The 17,252-nt window shown below is 32.2% G+C and overlaps 2 protein-coding genes across 2 annotated transcripts; one reads left to right on the forward strand and one right to left on the reverse strand.

Moving 5' to 3' along the window:
• The first annotated feature begins 4,888 nt into the window (after positions 1-4,888).
• On the forward strand, positions 4,889-9,352 carry LOC125848199 (protein trichome birefringence-like 38). Its single transcript, XM_049528021.1, has 6 exons — positions 4,889-5,387; positions 5,666-5,837; positions 7,988-8,163; positions 8,367-8,525; positions 8,598-8,885; positions 8,984-9,352. The coding sequence occupies exons 1-6, from the start codon at positions 5,074-5,076 to the stop codon at positions 9,096-9,098; spliced, it is 1,224 nt and encodes a 407-aa protein (XP_049383978.1). The 5' UTR covers positions 4,889-5,073; the 3' UTR covers positions 9,099-9,352.
• A 2,394-nt stretch (positions 9,353-11,746) lies between these two features.
• On the reverse strand, positions 11,747-16,113 carry LOC125848195 (protein CHUP1, chloroplastic). The gene is made up of 6 exons (XM_049528017.1): positions 14,680-16,113; positions 13,947-14,078; positions 13,663-13,844; positions 13,438-13,549; positions 12,054-12,188; positions 11,747-11,956 (listed from the first exon to the last, which is right to left on the reverse strand). The coding sequence occupies exons 1-6, from the start codon at positions 15,916-15,918 to the stop codon at positions 11,831-11,833; spliced, it is 1,926 nt and encodes a 641-aa protein (XP_049383974.1). The 5' UTR covers positions 15,919-16,113; the 3' UTR covers positions 11,747-11,830.
• Between the last annotated feature and the right edge of the window lie 1,139 nt (positions 16,114-17,252).

Consider the following 17,252-nt stretch of genomic DNA (forward strand, 5'->3'; position numbering starts at 1 on the left):
ATACAAACGAATGCCTGCCTGCGATTTATACAAATCTGATGCTCCATAGCAAACATAAAATTTGTTATCGAATGCAATTATACAAACTATAGATATAGCATACAAATATGATTTTTATGTTTGTTAAACCTTAAATTTACTCTTCCTCCTTTTAACCAATTGCTAATTAGGTCTGAATTCCAAATAATATTCCAATATTTTACTGGGTCCAATCTCATTCACCACTTTTAACTCATAGACCCTTATAGAGCTAGCTTGGTTCACAACAAAAATTTACCTATATTTCATCCACTTCGAGCTTTACTTATAAAATTATCATAGATATGTTATTGTTCTTCATCTTCTATTATCCACTATTGTATTAGTACTTATTACTCGATCTTACGTTAGCATTTGACTACATGTGTTCTAATTTTTTTTTAATCTTGACAACTAATAGTAATACAATAATTGGACTTTAAGAGAGACCTTGGTTTAGCTATAAACTAATTTTCTATACTTAAAAACAAAAGCTTGTCAACGATATTTTTTATGGTTGTCAATATTGCATTTTATTATCAATATGTACTTGGTGAAATTGTTAGCCAAAAGTTCATTAACAAATGGTTGCACGTGTAAGTACAAACCCACTAGGACACAAACATGTATTAATTGTAAAACAAAAGAAGATATATCAAATACACGTTTGCTTTATTATCAATTGCCATCTTAATCCAATAATTAATTTTCTTCCCCTCAAGTGTCATAGTTGGTTAATGTGTTACGAAATGTTAAATTACATGGCATTCTTTTCTCATTTTAATAATTGAGGATAAATTTGCATGGATTATAAGATATACATTATTCGTTGGCCACTTTCAACAATCGCCAACAAAGATGCTTCGTCAACTATCCTAAAGTTAACATTTTTCTTTTAGGAATCACTGAAGCATATGGTCCTTTTCTAGAGGATTGATGAGTCAGTCACTCCAATAACAAGCTATTTTTTGGGATAAGAATCTCATCAAATATTAAAGGTATATATATATATATATATATATATCGATTCTGACGTCGAATAGGTTTTCGTCCCGAAAAGCTCCCCAGAGTTGTTGTATGTGGGTACTATGAGGCTTACGATGAGCATAGCCTTGCCAAGGCTGAGGTTGAGGGTTCAAGTCCCTCCTTCTGCTCCTGGCTTCATTGTTTAATTAGTGGTAACAAGTGAAGTGCATACACTTTAGAGATAGGGGCGAGCAGCAAGCAGCCCCTTGTATAGGGTTCCAACCCTATCTAACTCCTAAAATGTTGTTGGCGTTGATATTATTGGGTTTAGATAAACTCATAGCTAATTAATTACGTCAATCCGTTTCAGTAATTGATGTATTGATAACAACTTAATTTCTACTTTTAACTTATATGGAAAATTAAATATATTTAGTTTACTTATAGTAAATCGTACCCACTTATAATTTAACTTAATTAAGGTTGAATCACATCACATTGCAGTTTGAAAGAGAAGCTTCATCTAAAGTGTTTACTATTAAATTATTTTAATCATCTTAAATGTTGGATGAAGTATAGGTCAAAATACTTATCTTGTAATGTAAATATCAACACAATATAATATAGGGGTAGGACCACATAAATGTAACACAGGCTAGTGTTATAGTAGAAGTAGATACATAATGATCAAGAAAAGTCTGCCACTTTGGTTACCTATTTTTGATTGGTGGTACCAAAAAGATAGTCATTGACTAGAAATTTCCATTAATTTTTTTCTACTGTTTTAGGGTTTTTTATTTCATTTAATGCATCTTGCCGTATTTTTTTCGCTTAAGATTTTCTTTTTCGTTCTATAAATAAATTATAAGAGTAATAAAATATTGAAAGATGTAGTTTGGAGGTCTTAATAGATTAGTTGATTAAGAATTTTAATTTTACCTTGTTGGTTGCTGATAGATGGCGTGATTCTCGATTCCCTTCATGTCACTAAATTATTAGTATAATTCTACTAAAATTATAAGTATGGGATTTTAGTTTATTTATTTTATAAAAAGTAATTGAGTTCTAAATTGATAAATTAAACATATACAGTGAACTTTTTGAAGATATATATAGAATTTAAATCAAAACTATTGAATTTGATAAAAAAATCATACTCTAACTCCACCCCTAATCACTGTTATATACAACACACGGCCTCAACCTGATTGCTCTATTTAACTTGTTGAGATTTAATTACACAAATATTAAATATTTAGAGTAAAGCAAATTATGATGAATAAATTTGAAAATAACAATTCTAGCTAGGTAATTTATGTAACCTTATACATAAAATAATTTTATTATGAATCATTTTAATATTGAAAATAAATTTAGTGCATCACCTTCCGTAATTATGAATCATTTAAATATTAAAAATAATTAGTATTTAATAATAAGAAAAAAAATAGTTACAAAGTAATAAATTAACTTTTGATTTTGTAAGATGAACTACGCTCACAAGTAAAGACGATCAGATGGATATTTACTTTTTTCTTAAAATTTTCACTCAATATTCAAATATTGAAATTTCAATTAAATCTGAATTACACTAACTCATTCAAGAATTTCCCTCCCAACAAAATTTTTGTTTTTCAGCCGTTATCTTTATAAATAAAATAGTTGCATTTAATCCAGAAAATAATTGAAGTTATCCTACAAAACAACCAACACCCCACACAATATATTGATAGCAATAGCCAATAGGCAACCTATAATAGGCTGTAAACTTGCTAGAACTAGCCCCCTTGTGCCCCCAAATTAATAAATCTTTAAAATTCATTTAATGCCACCCCAAATTTAAAAATAAAATAACAAAATTAAATGAATCTAATTAATTAAGAACGTGGACTTGCTATATTTCAGTCTCAAACTATCAATAGAGCACAAAAGAATAAAGTAACTTTTTGCTTTTCTATTTTTCCTTTTTTGATGAGGGAATAATCCGACTAAGCAATTCCACTAAATTAGAATCTCTGCTTCTAAATATACCAAGAACACTAAACTCATAATATTCCAAAATGATAACCCCATTTTGCTTTTTGATAATTAAATAAAGTAATCTTAAATAAGAAGACTTCTATTTTTTTCATAAATAATTTATGTAATCATGGTTTTATCTTTTAAAAGTATACTAACTATTAGCAGTAACTTTATTTAATTCAAATATTTATTATTCCTACAGGACAATTCAGTACCACGAGTTCGAACTTCTGTAGTAAATGCTGCTGAATTAGGTGTTTTTATTACTAATTGTAAACTACGTGCAAGTAAAACCAATCAAAAACTGATATTATCTCAATGTGGGATTTTTGTTATTCCGAAAACTGAATATAATCGGCCTTCAAATATAAATATTGGACTCGAGCGAAAAATAAAAAGAAGTTGATAGTACCACATTTCTTTCTTCAAGCATTAGACACTCTAGATATATCGATCCGACTAATCAGAATTTACATATTTACTATAAAGAGTAAAATGCTCTCTTTATTCGGAAAAAAATTACTTTCCAAGAATTCTAATTTGTAAATTTTAGGCGGGGCGTTTGATCAAGATTTCTAATATTTTTTTATTTTATTTAATAATTTAAGGAATATAAATTGAAGATGAAGTTGTATTTAATTATACTTTTCGCAAAAGAGAGAAGAGAGAATTTATTTTAAATTATGAAGATGAAATTAGCAAAACAAGTTATGACTTGTTTTTCAAAGTTTAGATCTAAAAGAACTAATTTCAACTAATTCGAGATTAAATTGATGGATTAACAACAATACTATCTCTACATGACCTACATGAGGTTGGAATTTATGAGTAGAAAGTTGAGCAAAAGAATTGAAATCATTTATCATGGATAAATCGAGATGACTTTTAAACAAAATGTAAGAGGCAGAATACTAGGATGTATAAAGGTTGGAGAATACTCACGCTTAATCGAGTTTTAGCTTCCTTTGGGTAGAAAAATGAGATGCTCCATCGAGGAAGTTGAGCTGAAAACAGTTATTCCACTTTCCTTTTCTTGTTTTTGTTTTTTACTATTTTAGTTTAATTCTCTTTTGGTGGTTTTTTAATTATTGTTTTTTAGTGCTGGTGGGTTGTACTTTTTGGGTCAAACCATTAGATTTTTGTAAAAAAAATAAAAATATATATATATATATATATATATATATTAAAAGATTGTGATCAACTAATAACAAAAAAAAAAAAAAAAAATTAAATAAGCTGAATATTGAATTTTCATAGTCAAACATTGATTTTCAAATAAAGTAAAATATAATTACAAAAATAAAGAAATAAATTATATGTCTAAATGTGGTTTAATTAAAGGCAGGGGATCTCCAGTATTCACCACAGTTATTAATGTCATATATCCAGTCTATTAAATAAACAAGTCTGTTAATGAATTGTGCCGACGGAATTACTCCGTATATACCAAGAGAAAAATAAATATAACTGCTAAGAGCCAAAACATAATGCCCCCACTGTTTCTACCCGAAGACTTTGATTTAAAAAAAAAGTAAAAGTATTGAAAATATTTTTAAATTTGATGTAAATTATTAGTTTCATTTTTGGATGGTTAGTCTTAAAAATATTTTTTAGTTGATTAATTGAACTTAAATACACTCCAATCTTGCAATATGAAAGAAATATACTCCTAAATTCTTGCCAAGGTTAGAGTATTTTCAACACTTTTCTTGATTTTTTATTAAGAACTCCGTGCTCTTACAAAAGTTTGAGACCATTTAATATGTCATGTGACAAATTAGAACGTATCTAATTTAATTAGACAAGTAGATTAGTGTTTTTAAGACCGTCAGAAATGTGGACATCACTATTTCTTTTTTGCGTTCATCATGTGATCCTTTTAACAAGGAATCTCCAGATACCACTTCTCCTTGAACCTTCCAACCCCACCCCCTAAGAAAAAAAAAGAAAATTGATTTTGATGTATGTTGTGGTTTTGTATTATATATATAGCAGACAATGTATTAAGCTTGAAGACAAGTTTCTCATTAGTAGTTCCCTCAATTATTTCCACACCAAAAGCCAAAGATGGTTCTGTGGAGCCAATTGGTCATTAAATCAGTGCTTTTAGTTTGTAGCATTATTTCTCTCTTCTTACTTACTGGCAGAGCAGAGCTTATAGTACAAAATTTGAGTGGCCATAGCTGGGAAAACAAAGGGGTTGTAAGCAATAGCAAGTGCAACTTGTTTCAAGGTAGATGGGCAATTGACCCTTCTTTTCCTCTTTATGATTCCTCAACTTGCCCTTTCATTGACCCTGAATTTGATTGCCTCAAATATGGTCGCCCTGATAAGCAATACCTCAAATATGCTTGGAAACCTGATTCTTGTAACTTGCCCAGGTACTCTTTAATGCTCCTTCTTCCTTTCTTTGACACAGACCCTACTTGTGAGATTACACTGATTATATTGTTGTTGTTGACTTACGCAACACATTTTGAAGAAACAGAGAAGTTTTTCCTCTGTTTTAATATTGTCTAGTACAACTCCTCTTGTTTGTATTACTTAGGGGAGTTGCAATAGATTGACAGCGTAAAACTAGTCAATTTATGATAAATTTTCATCTCAATTAGTTATGGTGTAATGATTTACTAATAGATTTTTATTTTTAATTTTACAGGTTTAATGGGAAGGATTTCTTGCAGAGATGGTCAGGGAAAAAAATAATGTTTATTGGTGACTCGTTGAGTTTGAACATGTGGAATTCTCTAGCCTGTATGCTTCATGCGTCGGTGCCTAATGCCAAGACTACAATTTCTAGGAAGGAGACACTTTCTTCTGTCACTTTTCAGGTTTAATTTGCTCTCTTCTTTTACTATGTGTTTTTGGTTTTATTTGATTTCACTTTTCAGGTTTTGCTCTCTCCTAGTCTTAGTTTTTAAAAAATTATCTCAAAATAAGAATCGTGAATTCAAAATCAAAATGGATAACATTAGGTGACAGTTAATATGGGAACTTTGTGGAAGAAGAGATGAGAATTAGAAGAACTTGAGTAAATTCTCAGCAGGTAATTGAATGGAAAAATGAGAGAAGAAAGTTTCTGTTAATTCATAATTGTTTAGGTAGAAACTCTAGTGAGAGAAGGAAAGGAAAAAAAAGAGCAATCTTTTGTTATACTATTTTAAACTGTTTTTGATCGAGTGTGAAAAATCTTTAATTGAAGTATTTTATGACAAAAGAATGATTTTTGTAATCATTTGATGATGTTGAATTCAACTGTTAAAACAACATATACGTTACGTTATTACTATAATTGTAGTGGATCATGATGTTGGTTGTTGCGAAAATGATGAAATCGGTGAAAAAAGAGTCTAGCTATACGGCAACAGTAAATAGTAGGTGGGTTCATTCTTAATTACGAAGTCTCGAGTTATAAGTTTTAAAAATAAAAAATAAAATTAATATCAAATAGTTTAACTAAAAAGCAATAGCCTTTTTGAGTATGAAAATTTTCATAATTCACAAAATAACATATCAGTAAGATCTCACAAGTAAGTTTTGGAAAGAATAAGGTGTACTCGGACCTTATATCTATTTTGTATGAGATAAAGAGGTGTTTTCGATAGATCCTCCGTTTAGTTGTTCGCAACCATGTATGAATGATAACCTCGATAATGATATTGATTTGTAGCTTTATGAAAATGGAAATTAACTTGCTAGAATAAATTAAATTCTATTGATAACATAAAAAACAGTATACGTTTTAATATACTCCATAATTTAAGCGTTGTCACAAAGCAAAAACACATGCATACACAAATATGTGTGTGTTTTCACATGCTCTACCTTGGTTTCTCTCTCTCTTTTTTTGTTTTACAATATGAGGCTGCAATTAGTACTAGATACATATATTACAGACAATAGAGTTGTTAAGGAGAAAAATTGTTTTCTCCAATTTTATATCTTTTGTTTGACAAATATTGAAGGAGGGGACAACCAAGATCCAAATAAGATGTAGAACAGTGGATAGAAAAGATTAAAAAACCAATGTGACATCAATCATTAATATAATACTACAAATAAGATATGGAAAAAAAATTGAGAATTGTGGTAGCCAAAGACCACAAAGAAAAAAAAGTTGACTTTTTAGGCTCCCAATAAAAAACTTGGAAAGGAGACGAAAAGGAATTTTATTTGTCATGTCTTTAATAGCAGTATACCCGTGAACTAGTGAAAGGCATGCTTAGCCCTTTTCCATGTTCACCAATCTGATCTTTCCTCGTAATTTTAGCTTAGGTCTTGTATATGTATTGGTGGCAAGCGAGCAATCATCAAAACTAGAATTGATAAACTTCATATTCTGAATTTGCTTTTGTTATCAACCCTTCAAAATGTTCAAGAGGTCTAGTTGTCTATGTCGACCTACTCAATCTTCATATTTATTATCTAGTTGTAGTAGTTGCATTTACAAGAAACCATAAGGGCAGCAAAAATGATTGTACAAGAGAAAAAAAATAATGAAAAAATCTTTCTGGCGAGAATAATATTTTATCTATGTTATTTTACTTTAAAACATTTTTATCCTTTTAACTTTAATATCTTTTAACTAAAAAATGGAAAAAGGATTAATTTATTTTAAAATTAAAAAAATATTATAATTTTTTTTAATTTTCTAGCCAAATTTTTTGGCCATTTAGCACTTCCCAAAAATAATTATCTAGTGGTGTTACTTGGCCAAAACATTGTCATAATCATTGGTAGGTCCAATCTTTGAAGGCTAGTTTTATTGCAACTTTTTTTTGGTTGTCAGAGCATAAGTTATTCACCTTTGGTCTTAGCCACATCTTCTAAAAGAGGCTCAAACCTAACAATAAAAATCATATCTTTGCTATAAAAGCTTCTGACAATTTTGTTGCCAACTTGTTACTCATATTTATAGAATAAAAAAATAAGGGTGTTCCTCTATAGTTTTTGATACACTTTGTCACTTTTTTTCCTGCAGGATTATGGAGTTACTTTATTCCTTTATCGAACAACTTACCTTGTGGATATAGTAAGAGAGAAGATTGGAAGGGTATTGAAATTGGATGCCATTCAACAAGGTGATGCTTGGAAAGGAATGGATATGTTAATTTTCAATTCTTGGCATTGGTGGACTCACAAGGGCAACTCTCAACCGTATGATCCCTTTTTTGAGCACACTTTTAATATTTAATTGTATATTCAATATGTGTGGGTCTGCTTCTCTAATACTACGTTAAAGTATGTGATTACTTCGTTTAAAAGCTTAAACTATTAGAAAGAGTAGACTTTTATTATTTTAATTGTATTGTCAACATGTGTGGAAAAAACTATAGTAACTAAATCATATTTTTTTGTAGATGGGATTATGTGCAAGATGGTATGAAAGTATCGAAAGATATGGACCGTTTAATGGCATTTTACAAAGGTCTAACTACTTGGGCAAGATGGGTTGATGGAAATGTTGACTCCTCTAAGACCAAAGTCTTCTTCCAGGGCATTTCTCCAACTCATTATATGTAAGTGCTACACTTCTTCATTTGCTAAATAAATGCTCATTCAAAATTCATGTTCTGTTGTATCATGATCAGGGGTCAGGAATGGGGGGCATCAACAAAGAATTGCAACTCAGAACAAATACCATTAGCAGGATCGACATATCCAGCAGGGACACCAGCATCAGCTATTGTAGTAAACAAAGTACTAAATAGGATGAAGACACCAGTTCATCTCCTCGATATCACGTTTCTATCCCAGTTAAGGAAAGATGCTCATCCATCAATGTACAGCGGTGATCACCCTGGTGTTGATTGCAGCCACTGGTGTCTCCCTGGACTACCTGATACATGGAACCAGCTTCTTTATGCATCACTAATTATGTGAGGATGAAAAACCTCATATAATTTTTTCCTTTTAATCTTCTTCCTTTCCACTTAAAAAAGTGAAATTAACTGTACATTTGTGGACGTATGTGAAGACCTTCAGCTCAAAACAGCCAGCAATCAAGTGAACATAGCAATCATTGGCGCAGTACTCCTGGACTTCTTAACAATTGGAGCCAGCTTGTTTATGCAGCAGCAGTTCTTCTCTGAGGATGAAGACTTCAGATTAGTTTTAACTGCTCATAGTTTGATACAAGGACATACAATAGCTTTTAGATGTAATAAGTAAGGGTGCATAGAGGTTCTGTTAATTTCTAATTACTAGCTTGAAGTTTCCTTTCATTTTGTTAAGCAATAACAAGTAAACGAAGAATCTCTCTGGATTGAGTCCTAGTAAATGTAAAAGTTTCTTATCCAGATATAGAATTTCATGTGTAAGTCAGTTTTATGATTCACAACTAAGATTTGCAACATTTTGATGAAATTTTTACTATTCAAGAACACGTTTTGCATTGCTCCACCAAATGTTAACATTGTGTACTCGAGTGTGTAAACAAGAAACAAGTACATATTATGGAAATCACAAGTAAAAGTAATGAACTTCATTGACTTTCATCTGATCTGCAGATGAAGTAAAAAAAGAAGAAGGAACTTACTTTGAGTTACCAACATAAATATATAGATATGGAGATCATCAATTTATCTTCCATTTCTTCAACTTGTACACCGCGGGAGCATATCACCCACCATTTACAACCTTAATATTCATGATTCTTCCACTATCAAACACAAAAACATGATAAGCAACCAAGAACAAGATATGTAAGTTGGTAGACATCTCAAAGTTGTCAACTGCAACCAGTGATAGAGCAAGCAAATTATTTGTACAATAGTTTCTCCATATCCTATTGACTAGTCCCAAAAAAAAGCTTTTCAGTTAGAAAGCAAAAGGAACAAATATCTTAGGAAAGACTGATTTCACTGTTACGATATCCAAATGATTGTTAAAGAACTTCCATATTAATCTACTAGAATGAAAAACCAGGCATAGATCCACATAATCCATCTAACATGAACAAAACAGTTGAACCACCATGCTTCCTCTCTTTTATATATATGTACTAATTTGTAACCAGTAACTAACCTAGCTGAAATGTTGCTGCAATATGGAGGGCGTATTTACCACATATGGCGTGCAACAAACTGGAAAATTTTCAGAAATGAAGTTGTAAATAGTAGCTTTATAGTGTTACAAATTAGGAAAGAATTGCAATAATATATACAGGGAAAGTTGTTAAATGTCATTTTTTGATTCAGCGTTTGTGTAATTAGTTTGGTTTTTGCTTGAGGCCTACTTAATCATGAGTATTACTCTTTCTAGAAGGTGGATGTGGTTGTTAGGTGTAATCTTTTGGTCTGTCTATAGTAATATTTCACATTTATTGGTCAATATATATTCAATCTAGGCTTCTTGATTTAGATTAATAACGCTATGGGTACAAACTGTATATACTCTAATATTTTATAATCCAAACGGTATCTAACAGAGTAATTGTCAGATGAATTGTACAACTCCAGCTGTTATGAATGGAATGTACAACTCCCACTAACATGCACCATTAGACATCTATGTTAGCTGTTGTAACAAGCATCTCCAACAAATCCAAGTACAACAAATTAAAGGAATTCAAGAGGAAAGAAGAATAAAAGAGATGAGAAAACGATTTTCAAATTAAATTGAACAACTTAGTGTCCGTTTGGATTAACTTATTTAAGTTACTTTTTATAAGTCCATCCAAACAGGTCTTAATCTTTCAATTTACCATTTCCCTAAAATACCATGATATGTTTTCTCCAACTGATGTAAGTCTAACAGGAAAGGTAAAATCCTTTGACCATAGACAGATTCATGATTTGAAGTTTATGTTTTCTATGATAATCTCAAGATTATAAATTTAATCTTGATTACAAATTCCTAAGCAAGACTAGTAACCAACAAGAATAAGTTTTAATTCCACGAATGTTATCTTCTGACCATGCTACTACTTACGTACAGTTACAAATTTTTATTGAGTATAATTTTCACTTTAATTAGTACAACGTACAACATTTATTTGTTAAAGAAGTGATGCCAGAAAGTAAAAGTACCCAGCTCTTTTTCTTATAAATTTGGAATGAGAGAAGAAACATACCTATGCAATTTTCCCATGCTTTTTTATTTTAAAATTTGGAAAAAGATTTAAAATAAAAGTTGCAATGTTTGTGATTTCAAATATTGGGCATTAATGAAAAGGAAACTCTTAAAATAATTTGATTCTTTCGAGACGTTTTCACTCCCCTGCCTTACCTACCCAAAAATTAAATGAAAAAAGAAGTTCTAAAAATCTACAATTGTTTCAAGTTTGCAAAGAAATAAAAGATACAACTTTCTTTATCTTGCTCTCCTTTCTCCCCTTTCAATAAGAAAGCACAAAGAAAATGTGTCTTCTAGCTTTAATTTACCAAAATGGGAAAAGAAAATATAAATTAGAAACTTGAAGTTGAAATGGGGCAAGTGAATTGTCTAAGTGCTCTCCTTTGTCTCATTGTTTATCTCATAATCATTCAATAGCTCCTACAAGTTATACTTGAACTTGAGCATATGTTGAGGGATCAAAGATAACATAAGCCAATTTTACTTGTGCAAAATGAAAATGTACTGATAAGAATGCAAGCTCATATTTATACACATCTTCGTCTGAACCTTTTTTTAAGTCATATAATCGAAGCAAGGCTTCTATTTATGGTACCGAGGAATATTGAACTGATAGAGAGTCCATTTTCACACGAATTATGAATAAATTAATAAATGTTTAAGCATATTCACATTCACATTGGTGATGTCATTTTTTATACAACAAAAATAACAGCATTCTGAAGCTGAGTTTGCTACAGATATTGAATTAGCAAGGTGTAGATTTGCAAACATATTTGTGTTGCTGATTTTGACATTGTATATGGCATGATCTTGCTTTGTCTCTCAGCTCTTGGAATGCCCTCATTGTCTCCACGTCGAAACCACCCGCAAACTGTACAAAAAACAGGAAAAACACACATTTAATTATTACTTGTACAAAAATGCATGTGATCAAACAACTACTCTTGCATGTTGTTACTATTATTTACCTGATGTACTCGAAAGGCGAACCTAACGCCTTGAATTATAAGCTCTTCTTCTTCAGGACCACCACCAACCATTTCTAACTCTGCAGATACCCTCTTCATGTACTTCATGGCTAATTTTACTGATGCCAGCTTGATCTGCAATAATGCAAAAATAAAACAACACAACTACATCACGTTATTACCAGATCTCTTTCTTTGTGTTAATATTTCTCAATTAAAGCAGCAGCATGGTACAAAATTTGAGACCACACGATTTACAAAGATTTGCCCCACATAACAGTGAAATTGTGCAGGCAAGCAGAATGTCTGTGAACTCGGGCTGCCTGCTCTTAATTATATTATCTTGCAAGAAAAAGACCAACAGACTAGATAGTTTCATAGATGCCCATATCACTATGCAGAAACATAAATTGATATGCCCAATAATTGACCTAAAATCTCAGAAGGAAAATTAATTTTTTCATTGGGTCCCCACCCAACTCAGCTTAGCGGATTACCCGCTACACGAAGGGGTAATGTATATTGTGGAAAAATGTTAAGCAAGTTTTTGCCAATTACGAAACTTCTTCCTGCTGGAGGCATATTTTAATTTGCCTTGTGAAGATATAGATTAAAAATTCATAGGGAGATTTCTATCTTAGTGTGACATTATAAAAATCATAGGGATCTATAAAAGGTCAACATTAAGAATCTGATTCCTTTTTTCTACTTACTACCACCAAACACTGGCATAAAAAGGGATGCAGACAAGCAAATATGTTTTGGAGAACAGAGACTTGACATGTGCTCATGCAGGCATGGGCATATTAATAATGCAGAACTTCCCCAAAACTTCTGTCATCTAGTAACACACTCTAATAGAATAATACAGAGTATATTTTATCCCATGCTATTTCCTTTGTCTGTACATTAATCAACGGAAACATCCGCGGTACAGACCAAGAACCATCTTCAATTATATTGTTTTTCCTCTAGTCATAACCCTATGATAAAGAAATAGCAAGATATCTGATACAGTAAATGATTTTCAGCACGAAGTACGGAATTATACCACGAGAAGTAAAAACCGCACATTGTGTTAACACAGCTTTGCAGAGCAGAGGAAAGTATGAAGAAATTTAGATAGGACTAGCTTCAGTAGTGCTCTATGCATCATTTCCTAGGGCGTGTTGGGAACTGTCCTATTATTTCTTTTTAATACAGTAAAAAATGTATAGGCGTCAAAAGAGGTGCTACCAGTAAAGACGGCACGAATTGAGGTCATTGGTGAAAGTTAAAATATTGGAAGACATTCCCCTATGTGGAACATCAATAGGAAAAATACATCAAACAGCTACTCTACTATAGAAGAGATCATAAAGGAGACGAGAGAATTATTAATTACCTGAGTAACAAAACCAGTATCCAGCATCCACTCAATTGGGATTTGAAAGACCTTATATCTTTTTGTAGCTGATTCTCTCATTCTTGACAGATTGTAAATTCCATGCTCTAATCTGTGTAATTGACATCACTACTTAATAAACATATTTCCTTAACAAATGCAAGTTCTCATTAATTATTTTAGAGCTTTAATAATAATAATAACAATAATAGAGCAAATTCGTACTTCTCAAATAAGGCCTGCATTTTCTTAAGAGCTGTGCCACATGGTTGTCTAGGATTATCACGAAAGGATGATGCCTCAGATTCAAGTTTCTTTAGGTCACAATATCCAAATGCAGCTTCTCTCAATGCATCGGCCTTTTGTTCAGGCCATTCAAAGTGTTTCAGAACAGCCCTTTCATCAACCTGAAAAAACTTCAAGTCATCAAATTGATTGACCAAACATATACAATTTCGCATGTTAGATAATGAAATGAACTTAAAATGATAACTGAAGAAGAAGTTTACCAAGTAGGAGAGCTCGTCATCAAGCCATTTAACAAAAGGCACAACATCCACAATGTCTGTGAATGCCGCATGTTCTACTTCTTTGATCAAAAACCTAATAAAATCTCCTTGTGTCTCAACATCTGTTTTAATCTGCAATTAAGGAAGCAAAACAGGGAGAACCAAAAATTAAATAAAACAACTAACACTGAATGAAACGTTAAAGTTCAACCATCTTTAGGTAAACCGCATTAAAATGCCCTTCTGTTTTCTCAGTTCCAAAATTTTAGTCCAATTAAGAAACAAACTTTTGATTAAGACCTTCAATTGTTTAGTGTTTATTGTTAACCGATAAAAGATTTGTAGATTTTAGTATACAATTATCAAAATTCTATTTTTGTTCGACTACTAATATCAGATCTGAAACAAAATTTCACTTAAACGCATGAAATCCATAAAGAATGTGATAGCGATTAGTCATTATATTCAGCATCAAATTGACTAAATTGCCCAGAGTGAGCAGATGGAATTACACCTCTCGTGATTCACAATTGCACTTTACCCCTCTACCTATATTGATTCGAATCTGGAGACTGTCTTATCTTGTGGAATACTTTAGCAAAATTCCAAGAAAAGTGCAATTTGGGTACCAAAAATAGACATCACACAACTAGTCATTTTCACAGACAGGAATGCACAAGGTAAATGGTAAAACAGTAATTTTAATAAAATAGCAATGGTAGAAAAGACTTACAGCTAGTAAATGCGCAGACCGGTTCTCAATTTCTCCGATCATATCCTTCGCCGACGATGGAGCATCGGCAGCGGAGGCAACTCCGGCACCGGAATCTCTCCGGCAGTCTCTCCGCATAAGAGAGTGATAAAACTCCACTACTTCAGGTATCCGCCTGACTTTTGCTGGCAAAGGCTTTAAACCTTTTGGAGGTGGCGGAGGAGGTGGCGGTGGGCCTGTTTTGGACGCAGCTGAAGGTCCTGGTGGTGGTGGCGGCGGCGGTGGAGGAGGAACTGCTGCCATTTTGGGCGGCGCTGGTGCTGGTAACGGAGGTGGGGGAGGTGGAAGTGGAATGTTAGAAATTTCAGCTAATGCACGTTCAGCTGAATCTGATAAGGAACTATGCGAAGGAGAAGATGAAGAAGATGATAAAGAAGAGGATGATGAGGATGATGGCAATAGTGCAGACGATGGCCGCGGTGGTGGTTTAGGTACTCGGGGAACTCGTGATCTCAAACTCATAATCCCAACGGATATTTCAGCTAGCTCATCTGAATTAGACCGAGAATGCCTAGGCCTTTCACACATTTCCAATGCACTAACAATTTCCTCTTTCACCTCACACTCTGGTTTTGAAGTTACAGTAATGCTAGGTTGAGTCACGCATTTCCTCAAATACTTGGTGAGGTTAGCTTTGTTATGAGCACCACTTGTCACATCTACAAATCTATGAGCAGATAACTCTTCATTAGCTTTCTTCAGTTCAGAAATTTCAGCTTCCATAGCTCTTATCCTCTCATCATACCTCCCATTTTGCTTCGATAACTCAATGTGTAACATCTCTACTTCTTCTCTAAGCCTCTCGTTTTCCACTTCCAAGCATTCAATCATCCGACCTTTTCGTCCGATTTCCGCATCTTTTTGAGTGATCTCACTCTCCAACAACGGAAGTATAGCAACTGACTCTTTCAGCAGTTTCTTCTCAAGCAGCTCTGTTTTCAAACGTGACTCTCTTTCACGCAACTCTTCAACTATACGTAGGAGCTCCGTAACATCCGGTGGACGAGGCTGAACTTGAGCAGAGGAACGAGGAAAATAAACCCCGAAAGAACGAGAAAACACAGCACCTTTGGAAGTTTGCTGTTTCGGGCAGCTTGGTGAAGGAGAAGGAGGCTTAGGAGATGAATCTTGCTTCGATGGCTTTGGATTAGCAGGTGATTTCTGTAAACCCATAGCCATTTTTACTTTACCAGCAACCATTGTTGCATCTAGCACAAACTTTGAACTCTCTGCTATACAAATTGCAAAAGAGAAGAGGAATAAGCCAAAACGAGGTCCCTATCTATGTGCCTGTAAGAAAAGGGTAAAGGGTAAAGGGCAAAGGGGTAGGGGTAGAGTGAAGATAATATTGTGTTTTTGTAAAGAAGGTATTTCTTTGTTGAAACTTTGAAATGTGTAAATAATGCAGCAATATCGATGAACGGTCTTCTTTTCTTGGATCCACTTTGATTTTTTTCTTTTTTATTTATAGAGAAATAAATGATAAATAAGACAAGCATTTTTACCTACTAATGCTAAAGTTGAAATAGTTTGACTCATCCACGCGCCCAAGTGGTTCCAACGGTCATTCAATATATATAGTACTAAAACTCCTAAAAAGAAAATTAAATTAAATTAAATTATCATTAATAAAAATTTTACATATTGAGATCTGGTAACTTAACACTTAATTAGGGATGTTCATGGGTTGGTTTGGATCGGTTATTGGTCAAAACCAAAACCAAACCAACTTAATTGGTTTTAAAATTATCAAAATCAAACCAAACCAAATATATATACATTTATCGGTTTGGTGATTATCGGTTTCAGTTTGGTTTGGTTCGGTTATTAACCATACACAAAAATTAAAAAAATAATTCATTTAAAATGTGAAAAAAGTGACAACAATCCATTCAAAACAAAAAATAGTTAGAATGATTTAATTTACTAAACTTTCAATCACTAAATTTACTATCAATAAAGCTATAAAATTCACTATATTGGCCTAGAAGGAAGAGACAATAACATTTTCAGTCCCACAAAGAATTGACATAGACACTCATATACATGAAATCAATAAGATAAATGTTTCATCTTGGACATTTTTGCTTTCAATAAGTAAATTATAAAGAAATTTTAATGAAAATATGTATAAGATCTTTAAAATTGTTTATAAAAATAATATATTAAGTATGTATATTAATAAAATATATGTATATAATTCATCGGTTCGGTTATTTCTTTGATTTTTTTCGAATAAAATCATAACCAAACCAAATACTATCGGTTTTCAAAAATCTAAAACCAAACCAAACCCAAATAAAATCGATTTTATTTTATTGGTTTAATTTAATTTTTCGTTTTGGATCTGTTTTTATCCAAACCGTGAACACCCCTACACTTAATTACCAAAGCAACCTTAAATAATCATAATTTGTATGACTACAGATAATTACAATGACTAAAAGAGCTCAATAAACGGAAATAGTTGATAGAGCTCCAACTTGTCATAGCATTTACTGAAGCTACCCTTCAATATTCAAAATAAAATTTTA

The sequence above is a fragment of the Solanum stenotomum genome, chromosome 12 (assembly GCF_019186545.1).
Source record: "Solanum stenotomum isolate F172 chromosome 12, ASM1918654v1, whole genome shotgun sequence".
Taxonomy (NCBI): Eukaryota; Viridiplantae; Streptophyta; class Magnoliopsida; order Solanales; family Solanaceae; genus Solanum; species Solanum stenotomum.